We start from the raw sequence: 24,687 nt of genomic DNA, 5'->3' as shown, positions 1-24,687 counted from the left end.
GCAGCCAGAACAGAGCCAGCCTCCCTCCGGGGAAACCATCTGTCCAGCTCAGGTTGCCTGAAATGGGCACCAACATCTGAACAAACAGCCCTGGGAGCAGGGGCGGGGGTGGTAGGAGGGACGCAGCCCACCGAGCTTGGCTCCGGAGCTCAGATGAGTTCCTACCGCTACCCACGGCCCAGGCTTGCCCCATACCCGCATGGACCTCCAGCCCCTCCGTCCCATGGCTGACACACTGCCTGCTCGTGTTCAGCCAGGCCGAGCTCTCTCAGGCCTTCCTCAGGTGACCTGAATTCTCTGCCTGGCACAGAGTGACCTCTACTTCCCTCCTGGAGATCTCGTCCCATAGCCCTCCACTCCAGGCCATGGTGCCGATAGAGCGGGCCGGCCTTTCCAGTGCGCACCACGGCCCCGGGGCAAAGGACAGGCTAATACACAGAGGTTGCTTGGTAAGCACTGTTGCCTGTAGTCCAGCCTCTGGCGGGTTGCTCCCAGGGATCATACCAGGTTTGGACACCCTGTTCTTCCTGCTCCTTCAGTGCACGTGGACTTGCCAGGCTCTGAAGGGGTAACCCAGACTCAGAGGGCTGTGCCCCGGGGCAGGAACGGCCCCTCTGAGGTCCACACTCAGCGCAGCTGTCCCTGTCCCTGCCCACCTGAGAAATGGAAAGGCTGGTACAACCCCTCCCCCATTCCCCTTACATTTGGCTGGGGCCTGTAGGCAGCCCTGTGGCCTGGGGAGAAGGAGCAGCATCTGGGGGCCTCAGCGCGGGGCGGGCAGATGATAATCCCCCCAACTATAGGGTATGGGGCCTGCTGTGCCGGCAGCCTGGGGCTGGAGCGTTGGGGTGTAATGACCTTTAATGCATCTTTGCCCAGGAGGGACTGTCCTGCTGTCTCCTGGTGGGGTCTTCCACATAGTGCAGGGGTGGGGGCTCTGGGTAACCTGGGCTGGGCAAAAGCCCAAGGGCACGCAGGGATTCTCACCCACCTGACTGAGCTCTTGCCAGGAGACCTCGGGCCAGTGGGGAGTGTGATGTGTGCCACCCCCTTCCTCTGGGGACTCCAAAAAAGCAGTCCATGCAACCCCCAAAGTTCATTTCCCATTTCCTGTAGGTCGGCTCTCAATCTGACAGGCGTCCCCTCTCACCTCCCAATCACCGTTCCTCCCGCCCCTTCCCCTCCCCTTTCCCCACTTTCTACTCCCCACCCCTCCCCCCTACCTAATCAGAATACCCCCACCCCCACAGGGTGGCTTCCTCTCCCTGTGTCTCATTCCAGGCCCTCAGAGGGGGGAGGCCGTCCCTCCTGCCCCCTGTCTCCCCACAGTCTCCGCCCTCTCCCCTCCTCCCCCGAGGAAGCCCCCACCCCATCCAGAAATACCCGACCCTTCTGGAACCCTCCTCCCCAACCTGGGATTCGGTGTCCCAGGCCCGCCCCCCCTCAGCAAACTTGGCTCCTTTCAGCTCCCCTCCCTTGCGGGCAGAGGCAGGGCGTTCAAGTCCATTTAATCTTGGCAGAATGCAATTTCCTGCTTCAGGGAGCTGGCGGGTTTAGGAGGCTTAATGAGGGGGGAGGGGGGAGACGGGGAAGAAGGAGGCTGAACTGGGCTAGGAGATGGAGACAGAGTCCCTGAGAGGGGTGGTCCAGGAAGTTCGGGGATGTGTGCGTCTGGGGGTTGCCTGGGTGGGGGGTGGGATCACACAGGGGTCAGCTCAACAGCTTTGGGCTCCCACTGGTAGGTCAGGGGCCACATGGCCTACCTCCCCACCCCCAGCTAGATGGGGTGGAAACGAGGGGAGGGGAGGGGCCTCAGAGTGGCCCACTGTCAACAAAATGGGGAGGGTCTGAGGAGGTTACGTGTGTGCACGCGCCTGGGGCTGTTGTGAGGCACGAGTCTGCTTGGCCAACGGGGCGGTGGGGGTTCAGGTCCAACTGTACAGGCGGGAGAGGGAGTCCCGGGGAAAATGTGCAGCTGGAGGGGATTCTAAGTGGGTTGGAGACTCTGGGTGGGTCCTGGGGAAAGTGCAGCTGGCAGGTCCCAGACCCCCAGGTGGAGGACAGGGCAGCCAGGCTGGAATTTCAGTCCCCGGTAGGATGCTTATCTGGATACAGCCACCAAGGCAGAGAAGATAAGGGACAAAGGGACCTCTCAGGAGCCGGAAGCCCCACACCTGGTGGGGGCAGGGCGGCCAGGAGCCTCGCCTGACACCCAGAACGCAGACAAGCCCTGGGGGAGACAAGTGGAGCATCTTCTGGGGGCCCCTGCCCTGCAATCCTGTTTGGTCCTCTCTCCCCAGCCCTCCCCGCCTCTCCCTGACCTGGTTCAGCAGGTCATCCTGGAGAAGGCCTCAGAGGATCCCCAACCCCGGAGACAGGGAGTCCCCAGGCGGGGCTGGTGGAGAGGGGTGGTCAGGGACTGGTGTTGGGCCCTTCCTTAGCTCATGGGAAGCAGGCCAGTGGACGGGGTGGGGAAGGTCTTCACAGGGAAAAGCAGGCAGCACCCCAGCGGCATGAAGAAGCTCAGCTAAGCCAAAGCCCGGGCAGGGTGGGGGTTCGGAGCAAGTAGGATGGAGTGGTTTCAGGGCTCTGGAAGGCAGGGCCGAGACTGCTGGAGGCACCTCCCAGTCACCGGGTGGTCTGAGCCCTCTCTTCGTACCAGGGTTTCTCATTTCTGGGGGCCACGGAGGAAGGCCCATGGAGACGACAGAGGGCTGAAGCTGGGTAAGGCCCTCTCCTTCTGGGCCTCAGTTTTCACCATTTGTGGACAACCGTGCTGGGATAGGGTCTCTGAGGAGTAGCCCAGGGGGCCCTAGAAGCAGGTGGGCCCCACCCCAGCCCGAGGGTCATCGCGGGGGGCGGGGCTTGGATGGCAGGCAGGTGTATAGAGGAGGACACCAGGGGGCTGGGGGAGGGGAGAGGTATGTGAGGGACACATCCTACTGCTTTGTGCCCTCCTAGATGTCCCAAGACCCTCCCAAGACCTCACGCTCAGGAAAGCAGTTGGTTCTCCAGAAGAAGTGACCTATCCCTCTGGCGAAGATGACATAGTCTGGCAGTAGACTGTGTTCAGAGGCAGCAAAGGCGCTGCAGGCTGGAGGTCTCCAGGAGCCCCTTCCCCCAGCCTGTGCATTAGGATGGCCTTGTCCCTGTGCTTCGCCTTGTTCCTCTGCTTCCCCTTCTGACTAGTTTGCCAGTTCCCTGGGGCCAGCTGTCCTCTCACTTGGCCTCTTCATCTTTCTGGGGCTTCCCCAAGGACTGCTCCAGGGCCCACATCACCCCTCCCTCTGCGTCTTTGCTGAACTCAGCCCCAGTCTCCTCCTGGCTCTTGTAAGCGTTGGTTAAAATGGAGCTCATGGGCCACTGCTGTAGCCCCTGACCCCCAGGCCCACCCCATGACCATCTCTAGTAGATTCTGACCTGTGAAGCCCCTTCCAGACAGCTCCTCTATCAGACCTCTACAACATACCTTGACGGGTCACACCTCCAGGCTCTTGCCCACGTTGTTCCTTCATCCTCCAAGTTGTGAGATTTCTTTCTTTCTTTTTTTTTTAATTTAATTTATTTATTTGACAGAGAGAGAGATCACAAGTAGGCAGAGAGGGAGGGGGAAGCAGTCTTCCCCGCTGAGCAGAAAGCCCAATGCGGGGCTCGATCCCAGGACCCTGAGATCATGACCTGAGCCAAAGGCAGAGGCCCAACCCACTGAGCCACCCAGGCGCCCCAAGTTGTGAGATTTCTCATTGGTTCTTTTTTTTTTAAGATTTTATGTATTTATTTGAGAGAGAGAGCGCTAGCACTTGCACTTGAGCCGGGGGAGGGGCAGAGGGAGAGAGAGAAGCAGGCTTCTTGCTGAGCCTGGAGCTGGACATGGGACTGGATCCCAGGACACCCCCTCCTCTGAGCTGAAGGCAGACACTTGACCGACTGAGCCGCCCAGGCGCCCCTTTCATTGGTTCTTAGAAGGTCAGTGGCTGTGTCTTTTCTTCCCCATAGCCTTCCCGGAGTCACCTTCCTAGCCCACGAGAGACCTTCCACACGTCCATCAGGAGACCCCCGCTGACCTTGCCCAACTCCCACAGCTCCTGGTCTGTAAATGTTTGGAGGAACTGTGGGCTGGACGCTGGGGTTGAGGCAAAGCTGGTGCAGGCCTGTTTGAGGAGGGAGGCGGGTGTGGGGCCTGGGAGTTCCAAGCGGCTGCTCAGCCAGCCCTGCACTCCCATGACAACCTGCACGCAGGTCCTCTCCCAGGGAGGACGGTGAGGTCACCTTTGTGGTGAAGCCTCCAGTGGGGGGGAGTGTGGGAACTCCCAGGTGGGTCCCAGATGCCTGACAAACAGGGGTGTGGGCAGGACTCGGGGTTAAGGTGCCCTTCGCAGACCCTTCTGCTGGATGAAAAGGCAAACACCTCCCCACTCTCCCGTGCAGACCCATTTGGTTAGCCCTCATGCCCCTGGTGAAGGCCCCTGGCTCTCTCTGTTACCCACTGTCACCCACTGGGGAGATACAGTGAGTCACAACAAAGATGACACAAGCAGAGTGTGTCCTACATATTAGATGTTGTTGCCAGCAATCTGCTCTTGGTAGCCGGTTTCCCCCTCTCCCCCTCCCAGCACCTGGGTAGACAGGGTGGCAGGGGGAGGTGGCAGGGGGAGGGACTCGCTCTCCTGTCCCAGAGAAAGGGTGAATAAGTGCACGTGGGCCATTGAGAGCCACAGGCATACAGCAGGGCTTGGAGCTTAGGGGTTCTTGTAGGGGGAGGGGGCAGTGGCCATCTTCCTGTGTATGTGGGTGTGTGTACACATATTACACCCCAGGCTTGTTGGCCCTGATATTTGGGCAAGTCGGATGAGGCACACTGAAATCAGAGCCTGGCAGTCCTGACTGCATCCGCCGTGTTCCCACCTCCCCAGAAACTCTTGGGGCCGCACGCACTGCGAGGCCACAGCCCAGGCGGCACACCGGTCTCCACACTTCTGGGGGACCCAGTCTGCCCTCGATGCCAGGCCTTCCCTGCCTGGAGCCCATCTTCCCGCCCTCCTGGGACCTTTCCAAGGTGTAGGGTCTGGGTGGGGTCTGGGTGGGGCCTGGGCCTTGCAGGAACTTGAATCCCCAACATGGTGCTGTCAAGGTCTCCTGAGGTAACCTCCACCCCTCAGCCCCAGGCGTAGAAGCCTCGCTTACTGGTCCTTGGAGGCAATTTTGTTGAAATTTCAGGCCAAATTGGAGTAGAGAATCAGCGGTAGGGGACGGGAATTTGGTGACTTTCTCACCTGGTGAGTGGAAGCTCAGTAGCCATCTGGCCCCTTTCCCCCCAGAACCAGCTCCACATCCTTAGCCCAGGGAAGATCCTACCAGACCCTCTGGAGAGTTCATGGCCCAGAACCCAGGTGAGATGTGTGGAGATATCAGCCTCTGTGACCTCGTACTTGGCACAGGCTTGGGCACACATGATGTCTGCAGAATGAATGAATGAATGACATTTGACCAAGACACAAACAGAGCGAGGAAGGCTCTCCCCTAGAAGCTCAGAAGACAGACCAGCTGGGCAAACAGGGGAAGCTTTTTGGGGAAGACATATTTGAACCACGCCAGGACATCTCCAGGGAGACAAAAAAGACATTGCCAGTGGAAGAGTGGGCTGGGCAAGGCCTTGAGAACAACACGGTACGAGGTGTGCTAAGGGATCCTGCATTGACCTAAGGACCTGCCTGGCCAGGCCATTGGGACCTTCCAGACACTAAGAGGAAGACCCCTCTGACTGAGTCCTCTTGCAGACAAACCAGCCTCCATTGGTTCTGCCTTTGACCAGACCCCTGGCTGGGAAATGGGGGCTTTCTGAGGCTCTGTGTTGACCCAGAGTGCTGGACTGTTGCCCAAGATCTCATCTTTGGGCTACCCCAAGCAGTGAGACCCTCTCAGGCTAGGGTACAGATGTCCTTGGCTGGGAAGTATTGATTTGGGGGGTACTCAGAGAAGCAGCTGCAGAAAGGCTGGGGATACTTGAGATAGCCTAGTGTCAGGGAGGGAAGTGGAGATCAGTGGTCTGGGATGTGGCTCCCAGGGGAATCCAATGCAGATTAGGTCTGGTAGCTATAGCCTAGCCCTTCCCACAAACCCAGCTCTGCCCTCAGAATGGGGGCCCTGAGATGGGGTCGGGGGCGGCTAGCTAAGAGGACTTGGAGTTTCCTCCTGGTTCCAACTACCCAGCTCTCCAGGTACCTCCTCTCCTCTGGGCAGGAGTGGAGGGCACCGAGGAAAGAGTGGAGTAAAGGTAGCCTGTGGTTAAGGATGGTATGGGAAGACCACAGTGAAGGGGTGGGGGGAAGAAGCTGGGATACCCAGGACTAGAGGACAGGAATGGGGGTACTTCAGGAGAGGACAAGGATATGGGCATGCTGTGGGCCTCAGTTTCCCCTCAGTGATTGTGAGAAGCCTGGCAATCCATGGGAGGGGGAGGGCAATTGCCCTCTGGGCCCCTGACAAGGTCCTCAGGAGTCAGAACCTATTGGGGCTAGGCTGACTGGGGGTGCGGCTTCAGTCCCAGAGACTTCCCTGTGAGCCCTGCAGCCATGACTGAGACAGAGGAGGCACACAGTAGGTGCTCCGGTGGGCTGTGGACACACGAACCATCCCTCTGGGTGATAAGGACAAGGTCCCTGGGGCGCCTGGGTGACTCAGTCATTAAGTGTTTGCTTTCAGATCAAGTCATGATCCCAGGGTTCTGGGATCGAGCCCCGCATCAGGCTCCCTGCTTAGCGCCAAGCCTGCTTCTCCCTCTCCCACTCCCCCTGCTTGTGTTCCCTCTCTCGCTGTGTCTCTGTCAAATAAATAAATAAAATCTTAAAAAAACAAAGAAAAAAGAATAAGGTTCCTGAAGTGAGTCTGGAGGTGGTGGCGACAGGCAGGCCAGAAGGAGGAGTGTGTTCTTCTCTTTCCCTACACAAGCCAGGCCCTCTCCCTTCCTCCATATACGGGGTCTCTTTATCCTTTCATCTTGGCTGCTGCTGTTCCTTCCAGCAGAAAACATGAGCTTTGCACAGACTTGTCCTCGGATTAAAGCTTCAACCACGGTCTCAGGAGGGTGGGGGACAGGGAGGCTGGCCAGCCAGGCCCCAGGAGGGCATGGGCAGGGAACGAGGCCCCTCTTCCCACCCCAAAATCCCAGGTCATACCCTATGGATGAGCTCCAAGGGAAACATGAGGGGAGCCTGGCTAAGTTTGAGGATAGATCGCAGCACCCCCAGTGATCCAGCCAGGTGTCCGTCCTCCCTCTTCTGGAGGCCCATAGCTTGTTTTTTGGCCCCCCAGGAACCAAAGGAATCCTTTAAAAATTTAAATCAGTCTGTACCATGCCTCATAACCTTCAGGCTGGTCCTACTCTTTTCTCAATCTGAAACTGCACCTCAACATTCAAGGGGGCTCTAGTCTGGAATCCACAGACAAGGTTGCCCAGGCCCCAGTTCCTCAAAGTCTCAGTATTCCCTTCCATTCAATGGATACACAATGCTGTTCTGGCCATGGTGAGTCAGGGGCCTGATCCTCCCTAGGTCTCCACAGGTAGCACAGATGGAGCTCCCAGTTTCTTTAGCTTTGATTTTTTTTTTTTTTTTTTTTTTTTTTACTAACTAAGTGACTTTCTTAGGGAGAGCCAGGATTACAATGGACTTAAGGGTTGGCATGGGGCCCCTGATCTTGCCAAAGGTGGGCACAGCACTGACAAAGCATTGGTTGTCCGCACCTGCCGATTGGCTTGGCCTGTCTTCTTTTTCTCCCATTTGGCCACCTTGGGAGTCTGCCCTCTGGCTTTCCCAGCACGGGCCAGGGGAGCGTGGCCTTTACCTCCAAGCATGCGACTGGTTACTTCCGGTGGGGGTCAGAGCCTCCACTCCACCCTGACCCAGGGGAGCCTCAGCCTTGAGGGACAGGCCTGCCCGGGACACCACCTGATCTCCTGGAGCGATCAGCACCACCTGATCTCCAGCGAGGCTCCATGGGACACAGGTTTTCTGCGGTCACCTGGAGGGTGCATAGCTCCCGGGTGTGGACAAAGAGCTACAGGTCGGTGAGTGGTGGAGCTACTGCGAAGATGGAGTGGAAAAGGAGTAGAGCCCCCAGTTTTCTAAATGCAGGTCCAGAGGCCTGGTATGGCCCAGGTGTCCACTCTGTCCAGTTATGTTTGGAAATCAAACCCTCCAGGACAGGAAGGCACCCTATCCCAGGGTAGGGAGCACGGGTTCAGCTTTGCCGCCCTGCCAAGCCCACCTGGGAGCCACAAAGCTTGTCCCTGTGGATGGAGCGCTTAGCAAGCCAATGGTCTGGGCAAGACCCAGCTCCCCACCACCTACATTGGCTCTGCTGCCCAGCCCTCGTCCGGGGCACTGAGGCTGTGCTCTGTGAAGGGAGATTATCTATAAGGAGTACTTCTTCTTGGCTGGTCCTAACGCCTCTGTGCTACAGACACCTTGCAGTGCAGAACAGGCTAGCGCTGCTGGTCAAGGTCCTCCATTTCCTGGCTCACGGGGGATGGAGCCCGAGAAGGGGTGTTCTGGCCTGAGATCTCTGGTCTGAAGGTAGAGACAGTGACCTCATATGCTGCACTTCCTCAGGGAAAACCTCAAGCCAGGCTTAGGGAAGTGGGCCAGGATGGCGGGGTGCCCAACGTCTGCCCACCAGCCCCTCCCCCTTCCGGGGGGGCTGCCTTCATCTGGGCCCCACTTCCCTGCAGGGAGTGAGGGACCAGGGGAGGCCACACGGTGACTGTCACGGAAGGGACATTCCCCAGTCATTTGGAACTAAGTAAGTCCAGATCCCAGCTTGCAGGCCTGGCTGCAGGACCCTCCTTGGGCCCCCTCCCCCAGGACTGTGGCCACACAGACACATGGACAGGGTGTGTGCAGCAGATGTGAGCCTGAGAGGCGGCCAGAAACCCCATGGATCAGAGCCTGTCAACATCAGCTTTGTTGGGGGCTGCCCAGGTCTCCCCCAGCCCCAAGGCACAGCTCTGCCTAAGGGACCGTAGCTTCTCCCCGGGGTGAGGGTGGGGGGCTCACAGCTGCAGTTTCACTGACTTTTAAGTCAAGACAGAGTCTACCCTGAGTCCTTGCTGCTGCAGCCTGGGCCACGCTCTCCACAGCTCTTACATAGAGGAGGAAACAGCAAATGGGCGCCATCTCTGTCCCATCCTCTGCAAAGGGGAGTGTGAGCAGAGGGCCCAGGAGGAGGGTAGAAAGCAGATCCCAGTTTCTGATCAGAGGGCCCTGGCTTCAGCCCCCTTCTGTTCCGGAGTGGTGGTGGTCAGACATTATCTGAGCAGAGACCTAAAGGAGGCCATGGAAGCATCTGTTGGAAGGGCACCCAGGCTAAGGGAACAGTCACTGCCAGGCCCGGAGGCTGGAGAGGTGTGGGTGGAGGAGTGAGGAGGCTGTGATCCAGAGCAGGGATAGGAGAGTCAGAGGTGGAGAAGGGGGCTGCGGGTCTGCCACTGCAAAGACATGGCCTTGACTCTTGACAAAGTAGGAGCCTTTGAGAGCTTTGGGCAAGAAAGGAACCTGACCTGGCTTCCATTTTAACAGGGTCTCCATGGATCCTGGTTGACTAGATTGTAGGAAACTAGCACAGGCACTGGGAACCCAATAAGGAGGCTTGGGGGCTTGTCAGGAACACCCCCCCATGGGGGCGGTGGCTACAGAGGCCACGGCTGTAGAGCTGGTGACCAGAGAGAAGGTGGGAAGGGGTCATTTGATATTTTGCACATGTTAAGGTGAAGTTGCAAGTATTTGCTGATGGTTTGAATGTGGATGTAAGAGAGAGTGCAAGCTGGTTTTTTGGCTTCTTGGCCTGAGCAGCTGGAAAGACGGAGCTGCCCCAACTGAGTTGGGCAAAGCCAAGGAGTGGTTGGAGGCTGCTCCCAGGTGGGTTCCAGATCCAAGTTCTTTTCTATGCAGACCCTGTCTCTTAAGGCAGGCTCCATACCCTCATCCCCACCCAGAGGCTGGGGCAGCCCAAATATTACTGCGCCAAGGTTCAGCGCCCGGAGTAAAGGCCTCTGCTATGAGGGCATAGGAAACACAGAATTCCTATCCTGAGTCTTCATGAGGAGGCCTCTCTGGAGCCAGATAAGGACTGAGCTCTAGGCCTAAGACTTGGGCTCTCCAGCAGGAGCTGGGCAGGCCCAAGTGGGTGAGGGATGGCTGTCTGGCTTCTGTCTAAACAGGATATGCTTAGGCTGGCCGACGGTCATGGGTCACTTGGCAGCCAGCCGAGCCTGGGCCCACCCAACCCCCACCTCCCTCACCACACACACACACACACACACACACACACACACACACACTGGATGAGGGATATGGGGTAACATGTGTGGGTCTCAGAGGCTGTGTCCCCCCACCTTGTTCACTCTGAACTCAGGGAGACCCTGGGTCCCAGGCAGCATCTTGTGGGGGCTGACTGGGAGGGCAGGACCTGTAGCAGCCCAAGGAAACTCCTGACTCAGCCATTAGCATTGGCTTCCTGGGAGGTAGTGTCTTCCCAGAGGCCTGAAGGATCTAGAAGGAAATGGGAAAGGAATTCCAGGTACAGGGGAGCAGCATGTGCAAAGACCAGGAGATGAGACAGTGCGGAGCTCCTGCCTGAGAGGAAAGGGGGAGGAGGTGGCCTCCAGAAGGGAGGCTTGGCCCTTGTGCAGAAGGGGATGGTGTTTGAGGGTAAAGGGGGAAGCCAAGGTCTTGGAGCTAGAGGAAACTCGGCTGACACTGGGGCCAAAGTCTGGGAAGAACATTCCTGGTTGAGGGGACAGCAGCAGAAAAGGCCTGGAAGAGGCTTTGGGAAGCAGCAAGGGAGGTGGCTTGTTCCAGCTTTTGATGGGCTCTGAGCCAGCTCCTGGGGCTGGCAGGGCAGGAGGAGGCTGAGCTGAACCCCATTCTGAGCCTGGACTGTGGGGACTTCTCATTGCCCCACTCCCGGTGCTGCCGGAGCAACGCCCTACACCCCCTCCCAGGGCCCCCTTTGTAACGCTCCCCTCATTCTCTGGGATCCAGTTCCGGGAGGCGGGTGAGGGCTGCGCCTGGGGCAGGGGAGATGAGAAAACCAGAAAGTGGGGAAACCTGAGCCAGCAACGCTGGGGCGGGCGGGCCAGGGCTTGCTGAGCCTGCTAGGCCCGGGAAACAGGTTCCCCCTGGAGACTTGGGCCAGAGGAAGGGGGGTTGGTTTAGTTACCACCTTCATCCTGGGGGCATGGCAGGTTTCTGAGGCCCAGGCCTCCAAGTCTTGCCTTCTGGATGCTGAGGATGGAAGGGCAGAGCCTCTCTTGAGGTTACTCAGTGTAGCAGTCTTCTCTCGCCCCACTCCAGGGAGGCTGGACAGAGGCAGATAGAATAGACAGACAGAGGATGGACAGACTGCAGGAGCCCAGGGCTGTACCTCAGTCCCCCACAGTGCAGCCTGGAAAAACCAGAAGGAAAAGAAACAGGCATGTGTGAGGGCAGAGACAAAGGCTGGGCCAGACTGAAAGGCTGGGAGTGTCTTGGAGAAGAACTCCAAGGTGATCCTGGGGGGTCTGGCCCGAATTCAGCACCATCACCTGGGGGTGAGGCCTGGGACAAAGGGGGCTAATTCCTTCCCGGTTATAACCCTTGTTGTTGGGCTTTGTAGCATCTCAGAAACTCTGGGAAGCTGAGTCATGAGCCCAAGACTCTACCCTCAGGTTGTCATCCCAGGGCTTATCTTATAGGTACTCAGAACCCATCTTGAAAGGGAGAGGGAACTACTCTGGGAAGGGGAACCTAGAAGCTGGGTCAGAGGAGAAACCAGATCTGGCCTAACCTTCTTTGTGTCCACCCTCACGTGTGTATCCAGACTGGAACCAGGATGGGCCATGGGAGAGCTGGAAAAGAAGCAGGCCCAGGATCTAAGTGTCCTGCAGTAGAGGGAGGGAGGCCCAGCAGGGCCAGGGGGCCAGCCTGGCCTGGCTGTCTCACTTCAGGTGACCCCTCAGGGCATCCCATGGCTCTCAGGTGGAGCTAACAGCTGAGTGGCTTTTGGAGAGGAAGACACAAGGACTCTGGGTGGCGGGGGAAAGGGGCCGGTGGAGGCGGCCCATCCAGAGAAGCCAGGTGGTGGGACTAGAGTTGGCTCCTGGCCTATTAGTTCTTGGCTTGTGTTCCCTGTTGGATCTGGTGCCACGGGGATTTGCTTTCTTATTCATTCAATAAAGATTTATTGAACTCTGTAAGTGCTGCACCAGGCTCCAGCACTCATGGCCAGCCCTGAGTGCCTGTCTGGGTTGTAGGCCCTTGGCTCCACGTGGGCCCCCTGGCCGGGCCCTTCCCTCCTGGAGCCTTCCCACAACTCATGAAAAGGCCACCTTTTCCTAACACCACAGTCCAGTGCCTGCAAGCCTCACCCCACTTCCCTCAGTTGCCCCTTCCTCATCTGCACAGTGGGGACAGCAGGGCCTGCTTCTCGGGGGAACCATCAAGTGCCTGGGAACCCATAACCACAAACTCTGGTGGCAGACAGGGCCTCCTAGCCTGGCCTCCAGGGCTGGCTTCGACACGCCCTTAGACCCCTACACTGAAGGCAGATTGTGGGAGGGTCGACTATATTTCTCCCAAGAATGCATATTTTATATGCATAATAACATGAATAGTGACACAAAATGGCCAGCCCAGCATGGACAGCGGACGGTGAGCGGGGGTGCACTATGAGTTCTCTGTTGCAATAACTCTGCTTTTGTTTCTATTACTCAGTCTGCTCATGTTGTTTAGGAGAGAACTGGCATTCCATTGTGTGAGGTGGGCTTGCTGAAGGTCTCTCCCCTCTCCCTGCCTCCCCGTCTTCAGAAGGCCTCCATGCACTAGCACCAGGTCCGTTCTCTGCATCTGAGCAGAGCTCTGTGGACGCATCCATCGCATCTCTTTTCTTCCCAAGCCAGCACCCTGGAGTCTTTGGTAAGTCCTAATAGTTCTGCTTCAGTGACCATGATGGTGATCACGCTGGGGGTGGTGACAGGGGTGGCCAGGCTATAAGACCAGGGAGACTGGGGGTGAAGGGGAGGTGGGGGAGGGATGGTGCTGGAAACCATGGTGATGGCGGCATAGGCTGCATTGGTGATGGCTGCGCAGTGGTACTGGCCTCAGCGGTGACCCTGGTACCTAGAGGAGGAGGGATGAGGAGGGACGATTATCACGGTGTTTTAAATGAGACCTAATAGAGCAGAGGGGTGCAGGCATGGTCCCTGGAGCCACCATAAGTCCAGGCTGGTTTCCTTGCTTCAGGTGGTCTCTACTTGGAGCCTGTGGGCCAGCACTCAAAATCCAGGGCAGGAGACCCTCATCTGGGTTCTTAACCTTCTGCAGTCAATCTGTCAGTGGGTCAGACGGAGGGATGGCTTCTCCAGGGGACTTGTTAACCAGGGAGAGAAGGGGGAGGGGGAAGAAGGAGGAGAAGGAGAGAAAGAAGAGAAGGAAAAATAGGGGGAGGGTGAAAAAAGAGGGTGAAGTGGAGGGGAAGGCAGAGAAAGAGGAAAGAAGGGAAAGGAGGGAGGAGAAGGGAGAGGATAGGAGAGGGGAGAAAGGGAGAAAAAAGATAGGAGAGAAGAGGAAGGGGAGGGAATAGACAAGGGAGGAGAGAGAGGTGGAAGGAGAGGACAAAGAAGGATCATGCCCCTTGGGACCTCAGCAAAGGGCCTGGGGCAGGGCTGAGACTGTGATCCTGGTTGGTGAGGCCATGGCCTTGGGGTGTCAGGTCCCTTCTGGGATCACGGAGAGGTGTTTGCCTCAGTTGCTGGGCTCTGGGGTCATCATGAGGCCATTTGAAAGCAAATGTCCCTTTTAGGAGAGGAGGCCCAGCCTATCTGGCTTCTCTGGGGATATGGAACTATAAGGAGTGGATCCGTGGGGCTGCCGGTTTAAAATAGGACTGGAGGCTGGGGAATCACGGGTAGCCCTGGAGTGATTGGACAGAGCAGTCAGGCTGGGCTGCTGCGACCTGGCCTGGGTTGGAGGCAGCGAGCAGGTCCAGCGGTGCCAGCCGTCCCAGAGGCTGCACCGCCACCTGCTGAGCGGCTGGGGCAGTCCTGGGTCCTACGCTGCGGGACTCACGCGCGGGGCCCGCGCGGCCCGCAGCAAGTGGTAAGGAGTGACACGGCAGGGGGTGCGCAGGTGAGCGCAGGCTCGTAGCTCCCCGGCGCTCCCGCCCTTCCCGCCAGGGAGTTGAGTGCCGGGGTAAACACCAGGCGCGGTGTGCGCGGTGTATCCACTGAGAGACAAAGCCAGGGCGGGGCGGGGGCGCCGCCCGCGAAGCCGGGGCGGGGGCGCGGGGTGCAGATTAGTCTCCCCCGGCTCGGGTCGCCCCACCGCCCCGAGAGCCCAGAGCCCAGCCCGCGGACAGGTGGAGCGGGGGCGGGGCGGCGGCCGGGCGGGTCCCGCCCCGGGGGTGGGGCCGGGCGGGGCGGCCGGGGCGGGGCCGCGCTATGCAAATGTCGCCCACGGGCGGCCAATTGCCGGCGCTCCCCGCGCGGCTCCGAGCGCCCCGTCCCGCCGGCGGCCGCGAGACCAGAGCGAGCGAGCGAGCGAACGGCCGCGGTCCGGCGATCCCCGAGCGCAGCGCAGGGCCAGCGCGCGCGGTGAGGAGCGGCGCAGCCCAGCGCGGCCGCCCGGCCTCAGTCCAGCGCGGCCGCCTGGCCCCAGTCCAACAAGCAGACGAGCACCACCGGGCCGAGCCAAGCGCAGCGCCCCGAAGCCGAGCGCGCGCCGTCGCCCGCGCCCCGCGCCGGGGAATGCGCCCTCGGCGCGCCGGCCAGGGGGCGCCCGCAGCCCACCCGGGGGGAGGCGGCCCCGAGCGCCCCTGAGCCTTCCCATGGCCCGGGCTAGGGCCCGGGGCCTCGGCTGCTGACGCGCCCGAAGCCCGCGGACCCCGTTAAACCCGGGCCGCGGCGTCGACCTCGGCTCAGGCACAGCGGCGAGAGGGCGCGGGCAGGGCCATGGCCCCGGGGGGCCGCTAGCGCCGGCCGGCCCAACCGGGAGCCGCTCTGCCGCCGCCGTCGCCGCCGCCCCCGCCGCCCGGGAGCCCAGGCCCCGCCGCCGCGGAGGAGGTGAGTGCGGCGGGAACCGGGAGGGAGCAGGCAGACGGCCGGGCCACCCCGCGATCCCTCTGGGACCCGCGGCACTGCAACTCTGCAGAAGTGTCCGGGGCGCGGGGCTCGGAGAGGCAGGGGGGTTCCCGGGGACGCAGAGGCTGTAGGACTTGAGTGGGCGCTGTACCTGTCCAGGCTGCCCGGAACCTTATCGGTGCGACGTGGGGATGTGTGGATGAGATATCCTGCGGGGTCACCAGTGTGCAGAGCAACTTTTTCTCGTCAGATTCTGGGTGGGTGGGTGCTTGCACGCACCCCCACCCCCACGTTCCTGGAGCGGGAGTCCGGACGCCCCTTCTCCTGGCTCAGCTCTCTCCCACTAATGCCTGGGGCAGAGCTCTTCCCCTTAAGTGCGTCTGCCCTGCCTCAGTGTCCCAGAATCGTCTGCTCTAAGAGAAGCGCTATACCCGCAGCCCCCACGTGGAGGGTCCCCCAGATCAGCAAGGCAGGAGAGCCTCCAGCCCTGAGGCTTTTCTCCCAACTCTGTGCTAACCCCTTGACCCCCAGCTGCTAGCTGGGTTTGCTTTTCTAACAGGGAGTCTTGCTCGGCTTAGGGGCCTGGCTGTATGTGGGGTGTAGGTGAGCTGCCAGAGCCTGCAGTTAAGTCCCCCATTTGGGCAGGCTGGAGCCCCAGTGGTGAAATGGGCAGGGGACTCTAGGAGCTTGGTGGGCTCACCTAGAACAGGTGGGACCAGAGAGTGTCAGGGTGGCCGGGGAATGAGGCAGGCCTGGCAGGATGGGTCAGCTGGAGCTAAGGCTGAGAGGCCCTGGCTGCTTCAGTAACTTATAATTGTTGAGGTAACTGTGTGGAGAACACCATTCCATGAACCCCCGGGGAGGGGGGCCACCTGAAGGCACTGGTGTGTCCACCCTGGAGCTGGGCCAGGTTGGGGGTTCCTGTCCTCCTGAATTCACCCAGTTTGTCTCCCAGAAGCCTCTGTCCTAGTTGCAGAGATAGGGGTCGGGGGGTTGGGAGGTTTATCCCTGTCCAGGGGATTGGATGGAGCTGGGGTCTTTTCTGAGGCTGTGTGGGAAGTGTGCCTGGACTTATGGGGTAAGGTGTGCTGCAAGGCTAGGGCACTGGGTAAGCTTACCCCTGCTGCTGACCCCCAGTTCTGAAGTAGCCAAGGCCCAGAAGTGCGGGGGTATGAGGAGAGAAGGCCAGCAGCCTAGCCTCAGTGGCCCCCATGCTCTGGTAGACATACCTTGATGGGGAGGATGAAGCTGAGCCCAGGTGACCTTGACTGGGAAACCCTTGATCATGAAAGGGGGGGTTTCAATTCCAGCTATGGGGGGGGTGGCTCTGCTTCCCAGTCCATGGGGTGCTGGGGGAGGGGGAAAGCCAAGGAGCCAGAAAGGATCTCTGGCCTGTGGGGGTAGGGGTGGGTACCATAGGGCCGGGGTGCTGTTAATAATTTCATCTCCATGTTCCCCCGCAGCCCCTGCTCCTGCCTCCCTTCCATCCAGGCAGTTCTTAGCTCAGAAGAGCTAACCTCCCTTCTCTGAGGCAGGCTGTTCACTCCCCCAACCCCCACCCCACAAGCCTAGGAGGTCTGGATCAGGCCGGACAATTCGACTCCCTAGCCCCCTGCCCTACCCCCAGGTGCCTCTAGACCCCCTTGTCTGGCCGCCCCTTCTCTGCACCCCTTGCCAGCCCCAGCTCCTCGGTTCTTTGTTCGAACGTCTCTCCTCCGTCCCTCCCTCTCTCCTCCCTCTCTCCTCCTCCCTCCCGCCTGCCTCCCTCCCTTGCTCCCTCCCGCCAGGCTTCTTTCCTTCTTTCTCTGCTCTCCTCCTGGTGGGCTCCCAGGTGGCGGTGGCTGTTCCTTCTCTGTCCACCCACCTGGCTCGCCCTACTGGGGGCTTCTCTGGGGCTGGGGCTAAGTGGAATGCATCTAGGAGCTGGCAGAATGGAAGTGACTGTGGAAATGTCCTCCCCTTCCTTCTCTCTGTCCCTCTATTTCTCTTCTCCCCTCTCTCTCTTCTCTTTTCCATTCCCCCATGCTTTCCAAAGAGGGGTCCTGGACTTGGCCCCAGTAGACTTGAACATCCCCCATTCAGTCCTTTAAAGGGCCAGAGCATCTTGGGAGGTCCCTGTAGGGGCCCAGTGGGGCAAAGCCTTCCACCTTCCTGGCTACCTTGGAGAACTCTAAAGCTGTCCTTGGTGACCCTGACCTTGTTACCATGAAAATGGATGCAGGGGAAATGAGGTCAAGGGGGGTTTGAGTCATCCTGAGCCCCCTGATACATAGGATCAAAGGTCTCTGAGGGACCCAGACTGCAGCTTGCCTCCCACCCAAGCCAGGGCAGTGTTCCCCAGCTTCCTTGAGCCCCACCCCACTAGCAGGTCAAGTTCTTGAGCAAACACATGCTTGGGAGGACGTGTGTGGGCATGCAAGTGTGGACGTGTGTATATCCACAACTGTGTGTGAGGCCTCACAGGTACACTCGAGGGTGATGGTGGCCTCGAAGCCCTCTCTCCTACCTGCTCCTCTCACCGGAGCCTGCGATTCACCCAGCACCAGCTTGGTGCCCCAGCAGCCTGGGGAAGAGGCTGGCTCTGGTTCTCTCCTTCCGCTAGCCTCCCCAGGAGGGAGCATCTGTGATGGGGGATCTTTAAGGAATGGTGAGAGGGTGTTCCCACAGAGGGCACCACCTGGGGAATGGGCCAGGAGACCTGAAGCCTCACTTCCTGTCTGAAGAGCCACCAGTGTGGTTTGTCCTGGCAGGAGAGGCTGGGGCTGGGGGGAGGGGACCTGGGTCCAGGGAGGGCCTCAGTTTCTGCTGAGTGGGGCCTGACAGATGTGGAGCCCGGCCTTGCCTCAGCCTCTGTCCGCCAGTGCTGAGGATTAGCAGCCCCTGCTGCCTCTCACCCCCACTCCAGGGTCCTAGAAATGGGCCTAGGGTCCTGCCCTAGGAAACGAAAGTAGACAAGGCAGATCTGGAGGAGGGGGCTCACTTTGTCATTCTCTGTGCCCCCACCCCCAATGTATCCGGGTGGGGGGATTGGGAATTGGCGCTGTTTTTTGCTGGGAGGGAGCAATATGTTCCGACAACTGGTGCTGGGCTGCGTTTACCCAACAGCCAGCCTGCCTGGGGAGACAATATTTGAAAAACATCGTATCGAAACTTGGACCTGCTGGGGGTTCTGCTGGGGACACTGAGGTTGGCTCAGACGCTGCCCCAGGCCTGCTGGCTCTCCTCACTCCCCTCTCTTTGCCCTCTAGAGGCAGAGCTAGAACTTTACCTGGCAGGAAGTCCTTCCGTACATCTGACCTGGATCCCTCCTGCTGTGATTTCAGTAAAAGTAGACCCTGCTATTCTTTGCCTCTCCTTTTCTGGCTGCCGTCTCTTCCATTTTAGGCTGTCTATGTGTGTCTCACTTATCCTCCACTGTTTCCCATGCCCCCTGCCCCAATAATCAGGTCCCGATTTCCTTAGATTGGGTGGAGAAGTTTGGCGGGAGCAGGCAGGACGGCAACCATCTCTTCCCCCATTTCTGGAGGTGGGCGAGGGAAGGAGCAGCCCATTTGGTTGGGGGTGGGCACAACAGAGAGAGCCTGCTGGGAACTGGAAGAAGCTGTAAGCTGGCCTGTTTGAGCAGGACCCTGCAAATGGAATTCGGGGTGCTGGAGGGCAGGGTAGTGTTTGAATATCCACTGGCCCCTATTAGCTCTGGTGACCCCAGGCTGCACCTGGTTGCTCCGTCTTTGGACCTATTGGCCACACATTCCCAGATAAAGGCAGGGACCAGAAAGTGTATAAGGTTTGCACACTGGGGCATTCATGGCCCCAGGCCAAGGGTGTGGGAAAGGAGAGTTGGTAGGTCCAGACTCCCCCATTTGCCTTTCTTTTTTTTTTTTTTTTTAAAGATTTTATTTATTTATTTGACAGACAGAGATCACAAGTAGGCAGAGAGGCAGGCAGAGAGAGAGGAAGAAGCAGGCTCCCTGCGGAACAGAGAGCCCGATGCGGGACTCGATCCCAGGACCCTGAGATCATGACCTGAGCCGAAGGCAGCGGCTTTAACCCACTGAGTCACCCAGGCGCCCCCCATTTGCCTTTCATATTCAAATATTGATTCCTCCTTCCCAGGTGTCCAGACAGCCCAGCCAGCTTCTTGGGCCCTAGGCCCCTCCCACAATGCCTGTCGCTTGTCTCCTCCTCTGGGCTTCCCTACTGACTGGGGTCTGGCCAGCCACCCCCACCCAGGACCACCTCCCGGCCACGCCCCGCGTCCGGCTCTCATTCAAAGGTAAGAGACTGCCTCGCTGGTCCCCAGCATCATCTTCTGTCCACAGGATTCAGCCCGCTCTAGAGGCCACCGGAAGAGGCAGGGCAGAAAGAGATACTTCATGCAGCCACAAGGGTTGCCCTGGGTATGTGGGTGGGGAGGAGAGGGGTGGCGGTAGCTTGGCAGGAAAGGCTAGAGAATGGGCCATGTGGACGTTTCCGCAAAGTCTCCTGAGCCTGGGCCCCTTCTCAAGGCAGACTCTGGGGTGTCAGGCTGGGTGGCCTTGGGTCCGTAAAGCACCTCCCTCAGTGTGAGAGATAACTGGGGAGAGATGCCTCTTCTTCCCGACTCGTATTTGGGGAAGCCCGACCTCGCTGCTGCTCGGTGTCTGGTCCTGCCCTGGGTGGTTCCTGAGGTGGAGGGTCAGGCGGTCAGGCAGAAACCAAAGCCGCAGAAAGCTGGAGCAGCAGACCCTGCTCTGCTAAGGGGTGGGTCTCCAGGTGGGAGGGGGTCCCAGGAAGCTGGGAGGATGCCGTGGGCTGCGAGGGGAGCGCGGGCCATTTGGCAAGTCCAGGGACAGCACATGCTATGTGACGGGTCTGAGCTCCCCAACGAGCACTTTGCTTTGGGAGTCACTGGAAGGCTCTAATGAGCAGTTGGGTTCTGGAGAGTGAGAGACAGGTTCCCCGGCTCGATTGCCTTTGTACCTCACCCACTGGTGGGCGAATACACATGGCACACACTCAGGTGTCCAGATGGCTCAGTCACTAGCTCTTCTTCAAAGGTGTGTATGATCGGAAGATTCTCCCCCGGCCCCGCCTGCAGAAAGGGGATGCTGGGACCTGGGGGGCCTGGGGTCACTGCGGAGTTCTCCTCTGGCCCAAGGTCACTTTGTCCAGCCGCCTGCCCTGGGCGGGGCCGACTCAGCCCTGGCTGGCCAGATTTCCGGGCACATAAATTGGGGTGAAAGGCTGGGCTGACTTTTCCTTCCTCGGGTTTGGCTGAGGTCCAGCCTCCACCTCACCATGTTCCCATGTCCCCTTGTCCCCTTGTCCCCAGCAGAGCTCCTCCCCTGTCCTCATCCCACCCTGTGAGTTGATGGGGGGAGTGGGGAGTGAATTTCAGACGATGTGCCTGGAAGGAGTCCAGTGTGGGGCCTGAGGAGTGGGCGGAAGTGTGATGGGTTTGGTTGTAAGAGTGCCCTTCGCCCCTGGGCCTGAGAAGGGGTGAAGTTTATTCTGCTGATCACTCCACCCTTCCCCAGTGGATTTCCTCCTAGCAGATGAATAAATCTTGAAGGGGCCTGGCCCTGCTCCCACTCCCTTCCCAGCCCAGGGTGCCAGCATGGGGAGCAGAGCATCCCCTCCCCCAACAGGGGAAGGGAATGGGGCCTTGTCTCCACACCCCTGGGACCCTAGAACCCAGACGTCCACTCTGGGTGCTATTTTTGCCATTACCCTGGAGACCCATGAGGGGAAGCAGGCAGGATAAGACACAGGGCTGTCCTCAGTCCTCGGCATGTGCCTCTTAAACCTTCTTAGACCTTCAGAGACAAAGTGCTAAGGACTTTCATTCCTGTTTTCCGGAGAGAAAAACCGAGGCTCAGGCAAGGGCAGGGCCAAGGTCAGGCAGGAGGCAGAGGCGAGGCCAGAAATAGAACCCCAGTGTCCTGGCCTTGCTGACGCCCACATCAGTTGGGTCGATCCCTTCTCATTTAGCTCTGAGGCTGACACCCGCAGTGACTAAAAGCCCAGCTTGCTGGCAGCTATCCTGTGGTGCTGACGGCCATGGCAGCTCAGGGTGGGACCATGGGATGCCTGGGGCCACCCCACCCTGGGCCTCCATGCCTTCGGACACACATCCTTCTCTGCTCCGAATGACCTTTCCAGTTCCCTGCTGATCCTGTGGCCTAGTTGTGTGCTTGGATGTCACTTAATTTAGCAGATGCTTGAGTCCCTACTCTGCGCCAGGCCCCATGCCGAATACCAGGGAGTCTGCAGTGACCAAGATGGGGTTCTCACCATCAGACTGGCTGCAAAGCTAATGGACACCTGGTGGGTTGGTACCACTTGGGAACCCAGCACTGACGCTGCACCAGGCCCAGTCATCCCCCCATGCTGGGTGGTCTCAGACTCGTCGTGTACACAGAGTAAGGCTCAGAGAGGAGAAGGTCTTTACCAAGCATTTGTGGAGTGAGGGTAGATACCAATACCCATAGAAACCGGATTTCACAGCTAGACCAAGGACTGGGAAAGGGCTGGGGGCTTCTTCTCCCAGGTACACTTGAGGGGCACAGAGAGGGTTGTTCTTAGAAGCACTGGTGATCCTCTTGCTCTTTGCCTCAGTTTCCCCATCTGTGCCTTGCCTGAATATAGCAGCTGGCATGCCAAGCCACCGGGACTCAGCCTAGGCCCCTCTCCTCCCCTCCCCTCCCCTGGGCCTGCTGCCGTCAGGAGGTGCCAGTTCCGGCCTGGCTGGGCCAGACCTTGCAAGCTGGAGGTGCTGGCACGGGGGGCCACACTGTCCAGAGCAGCTAAAGGAAGAAAGGCAGGAACTGGTCCAGGCTTGGGCTTGCTGCCTGTGCACCTGCCTGGGCACCCCAGCCAGGCCTAGAGCCAAAAAGGTACAAGGGAGCAGGGCCCCAGAGTTTCGCTATAGCCCAGGTCAGAGCAGGGGGAAGGCAGGGTGGAGGGGGCTCCTATGGCCCATCCCCTCAGGTTCCAGAAGCAGCACAGCCAAAGTCAGGCAGAAGTGCAGGGTCACGTGGGGAGGATTTCCAGGAAAGGTGAGGTGTTCCCTGAGAGCTCATGCTTGGGACCAGAGAGCCTAGGCAGTAGGACCCTCTCCACCCATCCTGGCCTGGAATTCCCTTAACCCCAGAGTTCCTGGCCAAACCTGGGAGAAAAAGCCCCCCCCCCCCCACCGTCCTGAGATGACCCAAGCCAGGGGGCACCACCTCCCTCAACAGCAGGGAGGTATGAATGCCCTGCCAGGTCTTTTGTTCAGCTTGGGGAATGTTTATTTTATCCCAGGAAGCCACCTCCACAATAAGCCGCTGCCTGCTGCCTGGGCCAGCTTCAGCCAGGATGTGGGGCAAGCTGCATTTGGTGGGGGAGAGGGGTTCTGTGATGATGCAAGCTGGCTGGGCAAGCTGGGGAAACTGAGGCAGGAGTAGGGCAATGGGGTAGAAGAGCCAGGAAGGATGAAAGTAATAGAAATAACGGTCAGGGGGCGCCTGGGTGGCTCAGTCGGTTAAGTGTCTGCCTTTGGCTCAGGTCACAATCTCAGGGTCCTTGGATCAAGTCCCATGTCAGTCTTCCTGCTCTGTGGGGAGACTACTTCCCCCTCTGCTTGTGCTCTCCCTCTCTCTAGCAAATAAATAAATAAAATTTTAAAAAATAAATAAATAACGGTAGGTACCCGTGATGCTAACCATGTGGTGTTTTCTCCAAGGCCTTTCCAAACCCTCTCTAAGGGTTTCTCCCTGGGTTTCCTGTGAGGCTTCCCATCACTCAGGAGCAGGATTAAGCTGGAGCCTGGCTCTGCCTGATGTCTGAGCCCATCCCGGGACTGAGAGAGCAAAGGGTGGGTTGAGGGAATCAGGCACAGGTCTCTCCCATGAGCTCGGGACAGGGTTCCAGGATCCTACTGCTGGCCTTAGCCTTCCCACCCTCATTTCCTAAGGAGAGGGCTGAGATCACCCTGGGTGGGCTTCTCGTGCCCTCTGCTTTTGGAAACGACAGCATTGGGGTTTGACTGTTCCTCTAAATGCATCCCTCCATCACCCCAGTCCTCCACTGCTCAGAGTCCCCTAAGAAGGTCTCTCCTTTTGGAGAAGGAAAGCCAGGGTCCAAGAGAGGAAAGGCTCCTGTGTCCAGGGTGGCCCTGGGATTTGGATCTTCTCTAAATCCAGGTGTGACTGGCTTGCTCTATGCGGAGGGACACTCGGCAGGTGGAGGGTGAATGGGTGGGTAAGTGCCGGTCACTGCCTGCCCACCCAGCTCAGCCCAGCCTCCAAGCCTCGGGAGATTAAAGGCACAGGATAGTGCCACCGCTTACATCATCCACATGTGGCATCAGAGAGCCAGAGTGGCCAGACCTTCTTGTTAGGAAGTGACAACATTGGAGGTTAGGAGAGGTCATGGCCCATTTACTTCACCCAGGGGGATCAAAAGTGGGTGAATATGGGTTGAAGTGAAGGTGCCTTTAGCCTTGATGGTGCATTGCCTCACCCCCCGGCCTAACTGTATGGTGGGGGTGGGGTGAGGACCTGCCCTTACCCCCACCCCCAGGAGCTTGCTGGCCAGCTAATGGGGGCTGGCGGGGGTTGGTGGTGGCTAGGAGATTCAGAATAAGGAGGAAGGAGAGGGAGGGTGGGGGGAAGCCCAGAAGCTTGGAGACCAGAGGTGGCACTGGGGAGCTAGGTAGAGGTGACCTGTTTCTGACAGCTACACTGGGATTTGGAACTAGCAAACTGGGGAGGGCAGGGGGGACCAGTATTCCAGATGAGCCAGGAGGAAGAATGTAGGAAGACCCAAAGCATGAACTTGAGCCCAGAGTCCTGCATTTGGGATCTCTGTTTTCCAGGAAATGGGAACTGCCTTACTCCTGAGAAGGGACTGGGAAGTGGCCACTTGGGGAGCTGGGAGGTCCTGGAGGTTGGCGGTCCCCTCAGCTGGCTAGCAGTTGGCATTCAGAGAGAACGGAGCAGGTCCTATTCTTGCCGAGAACCCGTCTGAAGCCCAGCCCGAGTCAGCTAGCGCGGGGCTGGGGGCCTCAGGCTGTGGTCCTTCCAGGTCCAGCCGAGCCTCTGATGGGCCTGCCGCTAGCTGGGCCTCAGCAGCCCAGGCCCTGTCTCTGGTTCCCTGGCAGGACGCCCGCCCCTCCTTCCCTGGCTCCAGCTTCCCTTGGCACTGAGCGAGGAGCTGGTGCATGCTCAAGGAGTAAATCATGTTCCTTGGCAGCCCCCGCTGCTTCGTAATCATAAAGAATTTAAAGAGAAACCGCCAAGATAAAAATCTCGTCCCAGCCCATAAAGGTATCTTTCACCCTGTGGCTTGGGAGGCAGCGGCCTCAGAGTGGGCTCCTGGCTGTCTGCACCTGCCTGTCTGCACCTCCAACCCTGTGACCCCTCCAGAGGGGGCGGATGCCCGGAGGGTGTCTTCAGAGCTGTGGGTACTCCGCCCCTCCTCCCCAGGAGACCTCTTGCTCCTGCCCCAGGACTTAAATTTGGGAGATTGTGAAGGTGGTGATGGTGATGTTTGCAAGGGCTGTCCCTGAAGGCCGACAAACCTCCATTCTGCCCCTGGGAGCTGTGTGA

At 59.1% G+C, this 24,687-nt stretch overlaps 1 protein-coding gene across 2 annotated transcripts in view; it reads left to right on the top strand.

Moving 5' to 3' along the window:
- Positions 1–14,534: 14,534 nt before the first annotated feature.
- Positions 14,535–24,687, top strand: part of SEMA3F (semaphorin 3F) — a 30,208-nt gene continuing 20,055 nt past the window's right edge. For both annotated transcript variants that reach the window (XM_047693556.1, XM_047693551.1), the window contains exons 1-2: positions 14,535–15,094; positions 19,229–19,388. In XM_047693556.1, coding sequence (XP_047549512.1) covers positions 19,277–19,388 — 112 coding nt within the window. In that variant the 5' untranslated portion in view covers positions 14,535–15,094; positions 19,229–19,276. The remainder of the gene's footprint in view (positions 15,095–19,228; positions 19,389–24,687) is intronic.

Source organism: Lutra lutra, chromosome 1 (genome assembly GCF_902655055.1).
Source record: "Lutra lutra chromosome 1, mLutLut1.2, whole genome shotgun sequence".
NCBI lineage: Eukaryota > Metazoa > Chordata > Mammalia > Carnivora > Mustelidae > Lutra > Lutra lutra.
The sequence above is the reverse complement of the archived record's forward strand: the minus strand, read 5'-3'. Positions and strand labels throughout refer to the sequence as shown.